The sequence below is a fragment of the Trichosurus vulpecula genome, chromosome 6 (genome assembly GCF_011100635.1).
Source record: "Trichosurus vulpecula isolate mTriVul1 chromosome 6, mTriVul1.pri, whole genome shotgun sequence".
Classification (NCBI taxonomy): Eukaryota; Metazoa; Chordata; class Mammalia; order Diprotodontia; family Phalangeridae; genus Trichosurus; species Trichosurus vulpecula.
This window is the reverse complement of record NC_050578.1, coordinates 230,901,827-230,920,812: the sequence shown is the minus strand read 5'-3', so window position 1 is coordinate 230,920,812 and position 18,986 is coordinate 230,901,827. Positions and strand designations below refer to the sequence as shown.

Sequence of the window (18,986 nt, the reverse complement as noted above, 5' to 3'; positions counted from 1 at the left end):
TGCCTAATAAACATTTAATTAAATGTGAAGTGCAATGTTTTCCAAACAAATGATCCATACCTTCACTTTGCGAAGAGATTAAATATTTACTGGCTAGAAGCCATTTCTGGGTTCTTTCAGAATCCTTGTGGAAACCACTTTGCTTCAGTTAAACTTCATTAAGAAATGCAATAAGCTGAATCAATGTCTTTACTTTTACCACAGGAATAACAGAAATAATGGATTTGGATTCAGACCTGGGTTCAAATACTGCCTCTGCTGCTTACTACCTGTATGACCTTAACAGTTTTCTTCCCTCTTCTGCATCAGAGTTTAATCATCTCCGAGATAATGTTGCACTTGATTCCTAAGGTCCATTTCTAGCTCTAAATGTTATGATTTCCAATTTTTTCCCCCAAAGTTGGGTCTGTTGAACAGATCAGTTTAGAATTGCTATGATAGCACCTGGTGTATATTCTCCTCATCTTTATTTGCTCTTAATTTGGTTAGGATTTTAACCTTACCGTTAACAATCAGTTAATCAACAAACATTAAGAGTCAGGCTCTGTGCTTAGCACTGAAGTCACAAATACAGACTGAAGCAACCCCCCCTGGCAAGGAAGAGACCCAAGAGTCCTCAGTATGAGGTCGATGAACTTTTTAAAATATTTTGATAACCATATTTCAAGATGATTGGTTTCTTTTATTAGCTTATTTATGTTCTATGCATTTAAAAACACTGTTCTGAAAGAAGTCCTGAAATGGGGAGAAAATTTTTAATTCAAACTCTTGTGAAAATCAATGCTGAAAACTAAATAAATAAAAAAAATTTAAAAAAAAAGTTTACATTATCTCACCATTATATCTCACTGTGCAGTCGCAGTGGATATTTATAAATTTAAGCACAAATATTTTTATTATTTATCATTACATAATGCTGCACAAGCATGGTGCAGATGTTTACAAGTCATGAGCCTGGAAAATAGAAATTGTTATGGCCATGGATCTTGGGAATCTAAACTCTAAGAAAAAAAATCCACCTTACACACACTAAAATCCACATTATATACAACTCCCACGCTTTCTTTGTGATGGATAAAGCTAAATAAATGCTAAGTATTTCTCAAAAAAAAAAAAAAGAAAGAAAGAAAGAAGGCATGTAGGCTTCACCAGACTGGCAAAGGTCACGCATAAAAATGGTCAGGAAACCCTGGTAATAAGACCTTTGCTATAACCAAACAACATGTTCTTTAAAGGCTCCCATATGAGTAATGAGTAATTTCCTACCTATTAAGATATAGTCAATTTCATCTTTTTAAATGTTTACTGCTCCTTCTATCCACTACCTTCTGAAGGCTCTCTCCTTCAAGATAGTATTCATGACGTATAAGAATGAGACTACTGAGTAGCCTAAACCTTTGGCCCTCAGTCATCTTTTCCAGTTTTCAGTGTCTTCTCCTGTGCCAACCCTCACAATGAAATCACCTAGTATTTGAGGCATGTGTTCAAGACATAAGCTGACCTAGATCTTAAGAAGTTCTTCACAGAACTTCTCTGCTTCTTTGTTCTCTTCAACAGATGTTGGCACAAAAAAATCCAACTATCTTCAGGTCTGTTTTCTACTGTGAACACTGCAAGAGAGGACGACCAGTACCCTATGAAATGTTTTTGGTAGTGGTTGGGTACACGATGAAACTAAATGTTCCAATTCTTTAACTAACCTCTTTCAGGAAAGTTTTTCAGTCATGAAAAACTTATTTGCAACTTTAAAAATGTCTTGATTTTATTTATGGCAAGAATATCAAATATGAATGTAGTTCAGTTCTCTCCATAGATCAACTTGGTCATTGGATAAAGTTCTCATGTTTAGAGTGTCAAAAATCTAAATTAATGATTAGGGACCATCTAGGTGCTACGTGACTCCAATCTGGTCATTTTATGTCACTCTGGCCCCGATACTGTGCAAGACCTCCAACACTGGACCACACAGGACAAAGAGTCATTCTGTATTTTTAGTTGTTTCATGATCTTAGATTTAGAACTGAAAGGAATTTTATGTTATCTAGTCCAGCCTGCTCAATTTTATAGAACAAGGCAAGGTTAAGCGTCACAAAGGTAGGTAAGCAGCAAACCCATGATTTTCCCCCAGGTCTGACTCCAGACTCAGTATTCTTTCTCCTGTACCACACCGCCTCTAATCTGGATGAAGATGCCGGAAACTGAAAACAGTGATCCCACACATATCAAATGTGTACTCTACCACCACACCATGCTTACGCACCTACTGGTGAACCTTTTAGCGATAAGCTTCTCCCCTCGGAAAGGCTCATCCTTGGATGGCAGATATATTCTGTCCCCAGCCTGTAACGTAAGACTTTCTAGCTTGGCAAAATCTGGTAGAACTTTGTGCTCAAGAATCCAGCATTACCTCCATTTAGGATTTGTATGGAAGCTGCAAAATAATAAATTTCACCTATTAAGTAAATTTTAAAAAACATAATAAGGCTGATTCCACAGGATAGATGATGAAAAATTTTCCCCTCCCAAAGAGAGGGGTATGAGTAGGAAATGACTACAGGATGTTGCTGCCAGAAGCTGGTTTTGCTTACTTATTTTTTTTGTTGTTGTTACAAGGAAAGATCGATGTGGGGTTGAGGGAAGGCACAGAACAGGAAATGACAAGGGTATTTAGAAAACGGCTTTAAAATCTTTAAAAAGTAAAACTAAATGTAAGGCAAAAAGTACCATTCACTGAACTAATATTCCTACTTCAAAAACTTTTCCGCATCAGCAAGAAAAAGGGTCATTTTTTTAAAACTTCATTACTATCTCTTCTAAGGATTCTATAGTCCACAGTAAATGATATGCCTATGGCAAAAAATCCATAAATTCTATGAGGAGAAATATATCATTTCCTATTAACCTTTTCTCAGACTAATGATTTCAAAGCAGCCAACACTCCTATGAGAATATTTACCAATACAATCTAAAGTGAAATGGTTCCCACTTTATTTTATTCTAAACAAATATTACATGTGAATAATCAATATGTCAACAAGAATTTGTACCCAATCCACTGTGTATAATTATTGTTAGTGACAGTAAATATCATGATTGCAGGTGAAGTCAAGGAAAGATCACTATGCAAACATCAGTGAAACTATTCAAGATGAACTTGCTTCTTGCTTCTAGATATCTTGACCCTACCAAACCATCTTTGCAGTTCCAAAGGAAATAACCAAGTATTATAGAGAAAAATAAATCCTACATTTTGATAAAATACTAAAAATTATTCTAGCTCGCATTTCCCTCATAATACATAATTATAAATAATAACTAGCATTTCAATAATGCTTTAAAGTATTCAAAGGGTTTTTATATATTAATATTAACTGATTTGATCTTCACAACTCTGAGAGGAAGGTGCTTTTATTACCCTCATTTTACAGATGAGGAAACTGAAGCATAGAGTACTTAAGCAATTTATTTGCCCAGTAAGTCTCTGAGGTATGAAATAGCTGGATTGATTATCCAAAGTATTGAAATAATTCAAAAATACATGTGTTAAAGCACCTGCCTAGGCACTAGAGAAAGATGCAAAATTTCAACATTATTTTCTTTGACCCTTTCTGTAGCACATATTTTTACTTGCACAGGTTTCTTTCTCTATTTTCCATCTAAAATTAAATGGAGAAAATTAATTCACCCACTCTCCTAAAGACAGGAAAGACTGGAGGTGAGGGGGGGAAGAGGGGAGGGATTAGAGAACTTTGAAAACTATATTTCCTTTAAATTTAACTCTAAGAGCAGGAGGTACCTTTGACAACAATGACTTGGGAAAGAACTTTTAACTAAAGAAGGGATGGAGGCTTTAAAAGATAAAATAGACTATTTTAATAAAATAAATAAGTTTTACACTAATAAAATCAATGAAGCTAGAATAAGAGAAGCAGTCATATTGAGGCAGGGAAGAAGCTTTCTATCAAATAAATATCTCTGATAAAAGTCTGACGTCCAAGCTATATAGAGAATTGACACAAATATCAAAAAAATCAAGTCATTCTAGATAACTGGTCAAAGGATATGATCTATTTTTTAAAAGAGAAATAAAAACTATCAACAACTACAAAGAAAAGTGCTTCAATTCTATAATGGAGAAATGCAAATTAAAATTCTGAGGGTCTACCTTATACCTATCAAAATAAGAAAAAAATAATACTTAACATTTTATTAAGCTAACAGGAACTATGTTAGATTTTAGTGAAAGTCCCTGTACTTTTGTCATTGAAGACTATAAGTGAATATTAAAGCACATATGCAAACAATATATACCTAAAAAACCACCAGGTTATTGAAGGGGCCCTAGCAGCTGGAAGAATCAAGTAAGGTTTCCTACAGAAGGTGGCACCTGGGCTGCATACTGAAGAAACCTAGGACTTCTAAGAACTCAGCAAAGATGAGGAAAAAATTGCATCCCAAGAACAGAGGATGACAAAGGGACAGACAGGAGATGGAGCGCAGTGTTTGACAAAAAGCACAAAAGACAGTCTGGCTAAACTGTAGATTGTGTGAAGAGAAGGAATGTAAACTTAATCAGGAAAGGTAGAATGAAGACAAGCAGGGAAGGGCTTTAAATGCCACATAGGAGCTTTTTGGTATGACCCTAAAGATCAAAAAGCTAGTAGGTAGCACAGTGTATAGAGTGCCCAGCCTGAAGTCAGGAAGACTCATCTTCCTGACTTTAGATCTGGTCTCAGACATTACCAGCTATGTGACCCGGGGCAAGTCACTTCCCTCTGTTTGCCTCAGTTTCCTCATCTGTCAGATGAGCTGGAAAAGGAAATGGCAAACCACTCCAGTATCTCTGTCAAGAGAACCCCAAATGGGGTCATGAAGAGTAAGACACAACTGAAAAATGACTGAACAACAAAAAAGATCAAAGAGAACCACTGTAGTAATTACTGAATTGAGAAACATGCCTTTTTCATGGGTAACATGGTTAGACCCTATGCTCTAGGAATACCACTTTGACCCATAAATGCAAAGAAAAGATGGAAATAGTCACCATAGAAGGGGTGGTGGGAAATCTCATACATTAAAACAGGATGTGAATTACTTGAAAACAATTTGGAATTGTACAAGAAAAATCATTAAACTGTGCATATCCTTTGCCTCCACAATCCCACTACTGAGCACATACTTCAAGGAGGTCAAAGACCGATACAAAAGTCCTGAAAACACAGAATATTTCTTAGACGCAGTTTTGTAGCAGCAAAAACAAAAACAAAACCTAAAAACAAAGTAGGTGCCTAATGAGTAGAGAATGGCTACAAAACTTGGTACGTGAACGTAATGAGAAAGATAAGAAATGATCAAGGAATTCAAAGAAACAAGGGAAGAAATAAGTTAAAGCAAGAAAACAATATGTAACTATACCAAAAAACTGCAATTCAGGAAGCTAAACTCAATCAAATTCAGTGCCCAAATCTGGTTCTGGAGAACGTTTCAAGAAACACATTTCCCTCCTCTCTGAAGTGAGACGGAGACTGAACATGGCGGCATGGAGTGTCTCACACACCAGCAGACTGAGCAGGGTCATCAGCTGATTTTGCTTAAGTGTTTTCCTTTGTTAAGGGAGATCCCAAAAGGAGTATCATATTTTGCAAAATGTCTGTGGCATGAAATATAAAAGAAATGAAGAAAACTTTTAAAAAGAAAAAATTTTTAAAGTAAATCAACTTTAATTCTTCAAGACTGACCTAGCACAGAAACATTCCATTTTTTTTTGTAAATAGTATTTCTATTCAGAATGAGCATGAAAAAAGCATTAGAAAAAATATTTTTCATGAAGAATTACTTGAAATGAGACATAATTTCATCAACATGGGATCTCTCCACACATCACCAAGCAATTTCATTAAACTGCTGTGGCTAAATTGCTGTATTTTTCTGTCTATAGAAAAACCAACTGACATAAAAGTCCCTAAAACACCTCAGAAGCAATGGGTAGTTGCGGAAAGGAATTAGTACAACAAGAAAGTAAGTATACACAAGGGAGTATAACTGTAAAGGGAAATGTGGGGCTACTTAAGACTCCACGACTTACTGCTCCTCCTTATTTTTACCCAAAGAAAAAGAATGACTAAAAGCTCCCAAACAATAGATCTAAGACTTAGAAGAATGAATATTATCGGGCCTTGTAAACTACTACCTAGATGTGTGTCAAATCACCCACTGTCTCTCCCTCTCCCAAACTTTCCCTTTTTCTGAAAGAGAAGCCTAAACTCAAGCTCGTTCTGCACACAGTTCAAGTAAGGCATATTACACTGAATCTGCTATTAGAGTTCTTGTCATCACCTGATCCATACTGGGATGTGCTGTAAGGGATGCTAGCTACCACACCATAAATCCTGTAGCTGGGCACAGGCCCCTATGAATGACAATGGTTATATTGGGGAAGGAGAGCCAAAGCAAATGTCATGCTACCACAGGTTTGGTCACTGTGCTCTCTCACACTTTCTTCATCTATCCTCTAATCACTGCCTTGTCTTCTACTTTCTACTGCTCTAAGCATTCAGACTTGCTTCCTGGCTCAGTGCAATGAGTACTGGCTCTGGACCTGGGTTCAAATCTCACCTCTGACTCTTACATATGTGACATTGGGCATTTACCTCCCCAGGCCTGAATTTCTTCATCTATAAAGTGAAGGGTGCACCAGATGGACTCTAAGGTTCCTTCCAGATCTAGACCTATGGTCCTATGAACCAGCGCTCCACTTTTGCAGTCAATCTTCCCTCTTTCCAGGTGCCCTGTAAAATGTCAAGAGGCAGGAAGACAATCTTACCCCACAAGCAGTGGTAGAAGCATGTCTCTCTTGACCTTCCCAGCCCCTAAATGCCCCAATACCCTGACTCTGGGCAAGCTACTTAATCTTTCTGGCATGCACCAATGGGGAGAGAAGCCCTTTCCATTTCTGTCTCCCAGGCAAGGTTGTCCTAGTTCTCAACCTCCCCAGCAAGACCTTTGTTACCTCGGGGAATCAGGATCATAGCTCCACTAAAGCAGTAGTATCACCTAGCTCAGGCATGGCAGTCCCCACATCTGAGTCAAGTCTTTGGATTTGGTTTTTGTAAAAGACACAGAGACAAAACAAGAGAAACACCTACACACGCTCAGAGAAGGGCATATCCATGGGGCTTCTACAAGGAATCAAGGATACCTATAAGTCAGTGCTGGACTGAGACACCAAAACAAGTCACCTTGATGAAAGGATGGGAAGGGGTCTAGAGTCTCTAAGCAGACAGGCAAAAGGGAAGAAAAGAGCATATAGAGGGCATGCTCATCAGATCTGCGGGTGACAAGGCTAGGAGAAAGATGGCTAACACTTGATAATGGAGACAGGCTCCAAAAGGATCTTAATAGGTTAAAACATTGGAAATCTAATGAGATGAAATTTAACAGGGATAAATGTAGTCTTAATACTTAGGTATAAAAAAAGCAACATCACAGAGACAGTAATTTAGGGAAAGTCTTGTTCTGAAAAAGATCTGGCAGTTTTAGTGAACTGTAAATCAATATGAGCCAGCAGTGTGATGACAGCCCAAAAAGCTAATGCAACTTTGGGGTACACTAAGAGAAGCTCAGCTTCCAGGAACATGGAAATGATAATCCCCACAGTCTTCGACCTTCCTCAGACCTCACGCAGGATACTGTGTTCAGCTCAGAGTGCCACAGTCCAAGACATTGATAAGCCAGGCCATGTCTAGCAGAGAGCAACCAGGATGGTAAAGGGCCCTGAGTCCATGTCATATGAAGATCAGCTAAAAGGACTGAGAATGTCTAGCCTGGAGAAGACTTAGGAGGGACATATTAACTGTCTTCAAGTATCTGAAGGGTTATCATATGGAAGAATTGGCCCCAGAGGGCAGAACCAGAAACAGTAAGGAGAAGCTGCAAAGAGGCCAATTTGGGTTTGATGTCAGGAAAAAAAAAAACTTCCTAATAACTGCTGCTCAGTTATGTCCGTCTCTCCATGACCCCAATTTGAGGTTTGCCATTTCCTTCTCCAGCTCATTTTAGAGATGAAGAAACTGAGGCAAACAGGGTTAAGTGACTTGCCCAGGGTCATACAGCTAGTAAATGTCACAGGCCGAATTTGAACTTGGGTCCTCCTGACTCGAGGGCCAGCGTTCTGCCCACCACACCACCTAGCTGCCTCTTCCTAACAATTAGGGCTGTCCAAAAGAACAATGGGCCGCCTTAACGTACAGTATGCTCTCCCTTGTTGGAGATCATCAAGCAAAGGCCAGAAAACCACTTGTTAGATGATGGTCTAACGGGATTCCTTTAGTGTATGGATAAAAACAGGTGTTTGCTGAGGTCCCTTCCATTTCTCAGATTCTGTTATTCTAAGATGCCCAGCCTCACTCAGGCCTGGAGAAAGGCCAACAGGCTGTATCATGTGTGAATTCCCCAAGGAAAATTAAGGTAAGCTAACAGGGAACCGAGTGAACTGAAAAACAACCAGGTCCTGACCTATCCCCTCACTGGTAGTCTCATGAATGGGGACTATACAGCTTTTCAAGGTAGGGGCCCACTACTGAAGAAAGTTGTTTGATGCCTTCCAGCAAGACTGAGGCCTCAAGTATGAGCCCATTTGCTGTTTCTGTCTTGTTAAAGGAATTTGCTCTATGTAGTGACAGGCTGGAGCCAGCACCAAACCAACTCTCAAGCTACATGTGACCTTGGCGAATGCTCTGTCACTCAGGGCTGGGTTTTTGTTTTTGTCGTTATTTTACAGCTTAGACTTAAAAAAGTAATGGAGAAAATGTTAATAATGCAGACTGAACTTAAACATGTTTCCTGCATACACTTTCTTTTTAAAGCCAGAGAGCCAGCATAAACATTTATCAGCACACATTCATTTCAATACAGTGTTAAAATAGCCCAAGTACTCATAGAGAAATTGAGACGTGAGTCAAATTCTTATGTTCTCAGAGCAGTACGTGGATGGAGACACAATAAGCCACAGAGATTTTGTGAGAGACACCTCCCTTCCCTCGGACACCGAATAGGGTCCATTATGTCAGAGATCAAGACCTGATAAATAAGACACAGATAAAATTCGAACCAGATTATCTCCAAGGTCTCTCCTAGCCCTAAAAAATTATGACTCACCTTATTACATAGCAGGCACTGAATCAATATTTGTTGAACTGATTCATTTTCTATCAATTAGACTAAGTCACTCCCTAGAATTAAATAAGGCAGTAATGAAAAATAAGCAGCTCTTTCAGGACATAAAAGGTTATCTCTTTGGACAATGCAACTCTAACCCATAGATGTTCCATCTCTAGATCACTACAGCTAAGTAAAACTTCTCACTGACCAGCTCTCACTTGTCGCTGCCAAAGAAAAGCATTCTGTAGAATTCTTATCTGTGCCAAATTATTATCATAGTCACATTTCATATAAACAAATGCACAACAGAAAAAATTGTTTTTTTAAATGTTTTTTACAGCATGATGAGTACTTCCTCAATCTATACCCTTTCCAAAAACAGAACTTTTCTAATAATACCATTTATCTAATTCTTACTATGTTCCAAGCTCTGTGCCAAGGCTTTACAAATATTATCTCATTTGATTCTCACAATGACCCTCTGAGGTTAAGTGGTATTATGAATCCCATTTTACAGTCGAGGAAACAGAGGCAAAGAGGTTAAGTGACTTGTCGAAGGTCATTCAGCTATTAAGTGTGAGGTAAAATTTGAACTAAAGGCTTCCTTACTTCAGGCTCAGCACTCTATCCACTGCACCATCTAGATGTCAGTAAAGCTGATTAGTAAAGGAAAAATAAAGAGACACCACATGCCACATTCTGCACTTCTAGTCTAACACCTCTATACTAAGAGGAGGAAATATGCTTCACTACTGCTCTATTTAACTGATGCCTTTTATTATTGTTTTCAGTTACATCATTCTGGTCATTGTATGTTCCTATTGCCCTGATTCTGTTAAACCACAGAATGTTCGATCACTAACATTCTGGACCAGACAGCAGTCCAGGGTTTAGACAAGCATTTGTAGGCGTTGTATGGCCTGAGGGTATGCGCAGTTCAGAACCAAGGTGGCTGGGAAGTTGCCTATGCAACACTGCAAGCCAGAAGCACCTCCGATTCATTAGCTTGATTCTTAATTTTTGGTCATTGCACATTCAGAAACCTTTTACTGTTGCCAAATTTTTTGTGACCCCACATGAGGTCCAAACCCACATTTTAAGCGCTGCTTATAGACTACCTTGAAGATGCTCACAAAATTCCCATCAATCTCTGATATTCTTTGATCATCAATGCTGTCTGAAGACTATACTGAAACCTGTTGCAATTTCTTCTAGAATATACCTTATCACCTAATTTCTTATGAGAAAGAGCAACTAAACAATCTCAAAATCCAGGGATGAAAAACTCTCAGCTACTACAATCAATTCAGGAAGAAATGTGCTTTTTCTGTCCTTTGAAAAAATGGCATTTTGTATCTGTTCTATCACTAAAATCATAGAAAATAGTAAATGGAAAAGAGCTGTTGGGTCCCACAGTCTATTCTATCAATTCAGTGAAAGCAGCTGCCAAAACATTCACTTCTGACAGCCTCAGTAGGAACTCCCACAGCCTTGCTTAGATATCAAATATCACTCTGCACTTTTTTCTGTGAATTTATTACATTCTATTTTGTATCATGGCTATTTGGGTATTGTCATGTACCCCTTCCGGTCTGTAAACCTCAGAAGGGCAAGAGCAGTGTTTTACCTCCCCTCCAGGGTCCTAGCACAGTGCTGGGCACAGAAAACAGGTACTCGATAAAGGTTTGTTGAACTGAATATTCAATTTTATATCTAATTCTAGATGTTCGGTAAAACTATAATCCCCCTATGTAACAATGAAGAAAGAGTAAAGCAAGGTAGCTAAAACTGACTCTTCTCAAATTTTCACAGTACTCTGCCAGAACCTTTTCTTTGCACTTCTATTTTCACTCTCATATCATAGTTACTTGTGCACATCTCCCCATTAGAGTGAAAGTTCCTTGGAAGAAAGGCTCTGTGTCAGATCTAACTTTGTATCCCTAGCACCAAAGGGCATACCTTGTACATGGAAGGTACCCAAATAATATTTCTGGATCAGACCTTGTTTCAATCAGTTAAACTTCCACACGATAAACATGGTTCCTAATTTCTGAATCATCTCTATGTTAATAATTATTAAACGTTTGTAAAAGCAAAGTACTACACTAAAAACATGGCAGGAACTCTCAATTTCCACATACCACATACTCATTTTTTCAGACCTCTCCAAAACTGAATAAAAATCAAAGTAAATTCTTTAAATCCAACAAAATGTCCCTCGTTACTGCTCTACCAACATTCCTGGTATGCCTGAGGCTATCAGAGGCAAGAGTGCTCATCAACCCACAAAAACCACAAACTTCACCAGTAACCTTGTTTGTCAGACTAAAATAAAACGCCATGTATTATAGCTGCACTGTCCTGGGGAAGCAGGAGACCTGGCCTTTGGCCTCAGTGCTACTTAATCTGCTACAGGCCTCCTCAAATTTCTGAAATCCTTTCCAGCTTTCACACTGATTCTAAAAATGTTTTGAGAAAAGAAATGAAAACTACCTTATATTTTAATATTAAAGGCATATTGGGTAAGCATCGCTTAAAACAAGCAACTGATAACATAAGAAGAGACCATTACAGTTAGAATGAGTCTACTAACATTTGTAGTGTCAGTCTTTTGACGACTTTAAAAGTTCATAATCTGCCAATCATTCATACCGTAACAGGGGCACAAATTCAAGGGACACAATTAAAAAGTATTTCTTCCCTCCACCACCACCACCTTTAATAAAAGTGTTTATGTGAAAGTGAACTTTATGATAGCCCAATAACATTGTTATTACTACTTGGGCAATATTTCACACAAGGTCAAAGATTTCTGGTGGGAAATGTCCATACTAAGGTCCCTTCGGGCTCTAAATTTATGATCCTATTATACCAGAGAGAAGCAAGTTGTCATTAATAGACGGTAGGTTGACCTTGGAGTGAGGAGGCCATGGGCTAAAGTCCTGCCACTGACACATATTAGCTGTATGACTATGAACAGGTCACTTAATTTCCCAGACAACTTTTGACAAGTTACAAATACGCTGCCCATCAGCATCAGTACAGTTATTTTCCACCCTGGGAATTTTGAAACTGATGAAATCACAGCTCTGGACCAAAAGAAAAATGAGAATCTGATCACAAATTCTATGCCTTTATTCCATTCTCTTCCTACCTTTACCTACCCTCACTACCACCGAATAAATGTCCTCCCTTCTCCCTTCTCTCTGGATGAATTCTAAAAGAATGCTGCATTCGAAGTGTAAAAAAAAAGCCTCACACACTAAATGGTCACGTCAGTTAACCTCTTTCAGGTACACTCATCTGTAAAATGGAGCAATAATAGTCTCTCCCTCAAAAAGTTGGAAGGATCAAATGAGAGAATATAAGTACATTGTGAGCTCCCCAAGGGCAGGAACTGTCTTCTCCCTCTTTCTGTATCCCTAGCACTTAGCGCAGTGCCTTGCGTATAGTGGGTGCTTAATAAATGCACTGATTGTAAAGCCCTAAATAAATAGCAGCTATTATTATTACCCACCTGCCAGGATACAGTTCAAGTCCTATGTGATTCCCTCTAGACACAGGCTCATTCGTGTACTTTTATCACATATGGTTTTGAATCATGCCTTAACCAGTGCTCTATATTATGATGGAGTAGAATAAGTTCTGTGTCTGATGGTCAAAGACCCCCAGTTCACATATATCTCTGCCACTTACTACTTACGTAACCACAGGCAAGTTGCTTCTCTATGTCTGTTTCTTCATCTGTAAATTGTGGAGGCTGGATTATATGACCTCTGAGAGCTAAATCTCTAATCCATCATCTAAATCTGTAATGCTGTCTGTCTAAATCTATAATCCTGTATGTCATCTCACCAAATATATTAGAAGCTCCTAGAAGACAGGGACCATCTTAATATTTCTTTTTTATCTTCCCATATACAGAAATGACGCTAGACAGACAGTGCTAGACATGATAGACCAGTAAGTATTTACTGACTAAATAAATGAGATCCAGGTCTTTGAAGATATTGTTGACATTCATTTTCAAGTCACTTGGTTTAATATAAGCATTACTTCCTTGCCTAACAAATAAAACTCGATAACCAGACGACTCAATATATGCAGGTTATACTAGTTCAGTGACTTTTCTTGTTAACTCAAAATGAAGTAGAAAACCCTTTGTGCTTCAAATATGGGATTTCCTGCCAAAATATAATACTGTAGTACTTGATTAAAGATCTTTCCTCCTTTCAAAGTCAAAGTTATGAAATACCATCTGTATATTGCCCTTATCCTCCAATAGTCTTCCAAATACTCTTCCTTTCCCCTCTTTCTATAAGTGCAAGACTAGTATATAGAACCTTTTTTCCTAATGAAGAGGAGTAAACCACACAGTGTAAAAATCCAGGGTCACCTGAGCAAAAAGAGCTTAACTTTTTAAGAATGAAATAAAAAACATTCCATTTGTCAACTTTTAAAATTAACAATATGAAACTGCAATAAGTTCAATAATAAATGTATACTTTAATTTTATATTTTATAATTACACCTTGGAGTAGAGAGTAGGGAGAAGGGACGAAGAAAATATGACAAAGGTAGGGCATAGCTACTTGTAAAACAAAAACAGGTCAGAGACACCTTTAGGTGACACACAGAGATATAACATTATCCTACAATCATAACTCATACACTACAGATATATTTCCCTACCTGGAATATAACCACTAGAGATTTAAAGCTGTGCTGTTTTTACATCTACAGGTTGGTCTCACAGCCAAATTAAACAATCAATTATCATAATGAGGAAAATTGTAGTGAAAGACAGCATCTAAGGACCTTAAAATATAGTCAGGAAGGTTGTAGAATTAAGGGGAAAGTCATAACCAAAGAACAGACAGAGGCTCTCCACACCTAGTATAGGACAATGGACTCAATGTGTACTTAACATGTACCAGCCACACCCTTGGAGGTTTCTTTAGTGAATAAATCCTTAACATCAGGTTTTGAGAGGTGTGTGTGCGTGTAAGTGACAGAGAGAGAGGGAGAGAGAAAAACAGATCTTTTTCTCTTAAAATTTCAGCAGTAGGAAAAAACTTATTGAGGATTCCAGTTGACCAAACACACAAACTTAGCTTTGTTAATTTCAATATTCCAAAATTAACAAGTGCCCCCAATACAAACCTACTGAATCAAGACATTGTGCAACTGATGCACAAGGGATGAAAATTCAGAACATCCAAGGAAATCCTGTGAGATCTGCCCTGGCAGTAATATTATCCCCATTTTACAGATAAGGAAACTGAGGCCCAGAGAAAACAAATTAATCCATCCATGGTCTCACAGTCAGAGTACCAGAGAGAAGATTCAAGCCCAGTTCTTCCTGACTACAAGACCAGCAATCAATCTACCATGACACATTGCATTTCATTGTTAATTGTGAAGCTTTACCATCCAACTCCCTCATATTCCAATGATCTCTTCCTGTCTAATTTGAATTGACTCTCTTCAGTTTTCAAACTTCTGGGATTTATCACTTTGATTTATCCTGCTAATTAATTCCTCCTCAAAACTCTCACAGTTGGCTTCCCTGATATTTTGCTTCCTTGTTATATTCAATTCTCCCAATTATTCTCACTGGCTCTTCTGCTTACGGCTGTTAATTCTTAACATACTCAACCTAAGTATTCAGTCCCTCAGTTTCTCTCACCAATCCCACAGTTTCAACATCTTTTGGAGGATGACAATTAAATCTGCATTTGCAAATATTCTCTATGGTCCCACAAGTCCAAACTGTCAACATTACATTTCCACCTGAAAATGATCTTATCAACACTCTCTCCTGATTCACCAACACCAATGACACCCATCCTCTAAGTCCTCCAGGTTGAAATGTTTCTGAATGTGCTTTTGGTCCTTTGCCTCATAACCAAATTCAGTCCAAATTATCATCTTTTAAGTAGGTAGCTCCCTAGTTAGTACCCCTGCCCTTAGTTACTTTTATCATTTAAGTCCATTCATTCACATAGCTGCTCTTCCTCAGCTATGTGAAAATGGTTATCTTCCTCAAATACCATTTTCAACTTCTTCCTGTGCTCAAAAGACTCCCTGTTTTGGTCTTCAGAAATTTCTCATTCCAATCTGAACTTCATTTTTTTCTGTTCCCACACAATTCCATGCTTTGCATGTGGTATTTGCCTCTCACACCACTAACATTGGAATATCCTCCCCATCTCTTCGGATAATGCATGTCACCAAAAGATAGCTCAAAAATTCACCCTCTAGGGATTTAGAGCTGGAAGAGACATCAGAGGTCAACTAGTCTTAACTCCTTTTTATAGAAGACAGACAGAATGATCATTCAGTGCCCAGAGGAAAGCTAAGATTTGAATCTAGGTCCTCGGACTTCAAACCCAATACACTTTCCACTGTATCTTAGTTCTTTCTTAATCATTTTTTTTTGTTTTTTACTTCAAGATTCTTCATAAATTATTTATTCTATTTATACTATAGTAAAATGTCCCGAGAATCACCATACAGCATCACCAAAAAAAAAAGTGTTTTGTAAAGTAAAGCTATGTTAATTGATAGCCCAGAACATAACAGTGCTGTATTAATCTGTTTACAATGCAAGAGAATGAAGATTAATCATTCAGTAAAACAAATTAATTTCTTTGGTTTGGGTCCAGGTAACAGTAATATTCTAAGTCACAAGTCATCTAGTAAAGAATGCAACACAAAAAAAGTCAAGGAACCTGGAAGAGAAAAAAGAAAGTATATTTGTGACACTAAATTAAAATCCTTTTCATATGCCACTTCACTATATAATGAAAATCCTACAAGACGGGGATATGACTTTCTAGACCATGTATTTTTTTAATTAAGTTCCACAATTAAACAATCCAATAGGCCTGTGAACTTTTTTAATGAGATTTATTTTGTACTACATAATCTACACTTAAGCATTAATCATCTTAATACTTTTTAAGTCACTTTCATGTATGTGATATATATACACATATGTATACATACACTTACAAAAATACCACACAGACAAGTGCATATATAAAATCACCACTTAGTTAAGAAAGCACTTCTGCTTTAACACAGAAGAGTTGTAGTCTCTTGCAATATTAACATTTTTGATGCAACAAATTGTAATGCTTTTTTTTAAAAAAGTATGAGTTACTCAGAAGACTCTTCACTGGTATCTCGTAAAAGGGAGTGCCAGTCTTCCCATAAATTTTGATAACAATTTGTTCTGTTTTGTTTTCTGTACTAGCAAAGAAAACAGGTACGGGAAGGGGATTGCCGTATGGGTCTTTTCAATTCAACTCAAGCATATGGGTATTCGGTCACATTCTGCGTGATACGTATGGTGCTTGGTGCTAACCCAGCCCCTTAAGGGGTTTACAGAATCTCAGCCCAAGATAGATAAAGTTTGGAGCACACAAATGACCCTTCAATTTCCGGTCATTGATTTCCCCATCCATAGATGCCCATCTCTCTCAACTCCGCCTTACACAAACCACTAGCACCTCTAACTACCAGCTCATATCGGGATCTCCACCCTCCTATTTCATTTCCTTCCAATAACAGGTAACACTTCCTTGCCACCAAAGCCCACACACCACCCCGCGCCCGGCCTACCGAGTACCTGCCCGCTGCAGACTCCCTCCAAAGCCCCCAGCCCCGCAGCGTTCCCAGGGGCTCCCGCAGGAGCCTTCTTCCCCTTCTTCCTTGGAGCCCAAACACCCTGCACGCTTCCAGGCCCCCCAGGGCACACACTCCGGGAGGACTCGGTCAGTAGCAGCCAGCTGGAGCATTGTCCTTTACAGCGCCCGGTCCCTCGGCCCCAGCTCCGCTCTCCTTCCACCACCCTGCCTCGAGGCACGGTCTGCCCAGAATCTCCCTCCCTCCCGACTCCCCAGCGTGCGGCTGCGGGCGACCAGGCCCCTCCCCGGCCTCGCCCTTCCCTGTCTCGCAGTCCCTCGGAGGCAGCAGCTTGGAGAGATGCTTCGCGAGACCCGGGCCCGCGACGTCAAGAGATGTCAGGGAAGCTCCGGAGCCACGACCCCCGCCCGCCCCGCCGCCCTGGGGCCCGGCCCTCGCAGCCAGCCTGGCTTCCCGACCGCCGGGCCCAGACTGATGGGAGAAGGAGGGCGGGCTCTTCTCCCCTTCCCATTGCCGCTGCCCCCCGGCCCGACCCTTCCCGTCCTCTCACCAAAATCCGCGGGGGGACCAGGCCGCGATCACCCCCTCCCCAGTCCAGCGATGCTTCCTTCGCCCGCCGCCGCCGCGCTCTCCTCACTCCCCTTCCCACCGCCCCCGACCGGCTGCTGAAGAGCGGACAGGCAGCGACACTCCCATTGGCTGCAATCGAGCCTCGCGTCAGCCGGCACCGACCCGGACCGCAGAATGCTATTGGCTAGCGCGCCGCCTCGTTCCCACAGCACGATCTTATTGGTGCGCGGTAGCCCCTGGCTCCAGAACCGCTCTTCCTTCTCCCTCCTTCTTCCTCCCTCCTCCCCAACCCGTTTCTATCGGGTTCGGAGAGGGCGAGAGAGAGAGAGAGAGAGAGAGAGAGAGGGTGGAGGGGGCTCGTCCGGCGGCCAATCGGGGCTGCGCTAGCAGGGCGGAAGAGGGCTTATCCCGGCTCCGGACTCGTGGGGGCCCTGCCTAGCCAATGGGCGTGTACCCCACGGCCTGGGCCTCCTACCGCCTAGGGGCCCGCCCCGGCCCGGGCTACTGGCCAGGGCCCCACCCGGGCCGCGGGCCCCCGCCACCCTGCGGCCTTGCTGGGGAGCACGGCGTAGGAGGCGGCCCCGAAAGACAAGGATGCCCCCGGGGCGGTGCCCGAGGCCTTCCCCGGACCGGGACTCTGGAGGAGTGCTGGCTGCGGGGCACCATTGTGTGCAAGGTGCCATGGCAATGCCTACGTGGGGCCACGGGCATCATTGTGAACCGCCAGCCTGGAGCCGGAGCGTGGGAGGTTCGACGTGGGGAACCCCACTCCCAGAGCACCACCCCACCCGCCGGCCCAGGCTGGCCACCTGGCGGGTTGCCGCCTCCTGCCGGCGGCTTCTGTGCGCGCTGGGCATTCATAGAGCATACCTGAAATGTCACCTGTGCCCGAGGCCCAGAGACCCAGGAGAGGACGGAGGTGGCGGGTGGGGGGGGGGGGGGTGGAACGGAGGCCAACCTGCCTCCGAGACGCTCTTATTCCACCGCCGCGGCTGGGAGGCTCTAGACCCGGCCAGCCAGGTGGTTTCCAGAGTGAGCGTGCTAACTATCCTTTGATACACACAGCTGTAGTGTGATGGAGGGAGAGCCCAGATTGGTTACCTGGGAGGTCCATGGACTCCCGGGCAAATCAGCTGCTGGAGCCTCTTCCACAACCATCACTCCCTAGTATCTTACGTGTTTTACAAACTTTGATTAACATCTGTCCTAAGGAGGACAGGTAACTTTTCAAGTTTTTTGGTTGGTTTTGTTTGTTTGCTTCGGTTGTCACTGCCGAAGAATTCATCAGGAAAGTGGCCAACCTACTCTGGTGATAACCTCTCAGTCCTTAACTAGGCTAGTCCGCGGAAAACAGAGGAAGTCTCTCTTGCTCTGTTCTTAGGAACATTACTTTCGAAGACTTTCTCACATAGTAAAACTTTCCAGAATTTATGCTCTGCTGGCACGGCTATTGATAATTCAGGGTCGTTTCCGTATCAAAATATTAGTCAATGGAGTAGTAGATCAGTTACTAGAACAAATTCCGGGGAACTGAGTCAAATTTAGAAGAATAAGAGCCCTTCCAGAATTAATAAAATTGTCAAAGGATATGAACAGGCAATTTT

General features: G+C 40.8%; 2 protein-coding genes across 2 annotated transcripts in view; one reads left to right on the top strand and one right to left on the bottom strand.

Moving 5' to 3' along the window:
• FAR1 (fatty acyl-CoA reductase 1) overlaps positions 1-17,500 on the bottom strand; it is a 111,471-nt gene extending 93,971 nt beyond the window's left edge. Inside the window, exon 1 of the mRNA XM_036763687.1 lies at positions 17,363-17,500. The gene's annotated coding sequence lies outside the window, so the exon portion shown is untranslated. The remainder of the gene's footprint in view (positions 1-17,362) is intronic.
• On the top strand, positions 2,189-17,570 carry LOC118854927 (vegetative cell wall protein gp1-like). The gene is made up of 3 exons (XM_036765107.1): positions 2,189-2,347; positions 16,421-16,511; positions 16,738-17,570. The coding sequence occupies exons 1-3, from the start codon at positions 2,189-2,191 to the stop codon at positions 17,568-17,570; spliced, it is 1,083 nt and encodes a 360-aa protein (XP_036621002.1).
• The last annotated feature ends 1,416 nt before the right edge of the window (positions 17,571-18,986 follow it).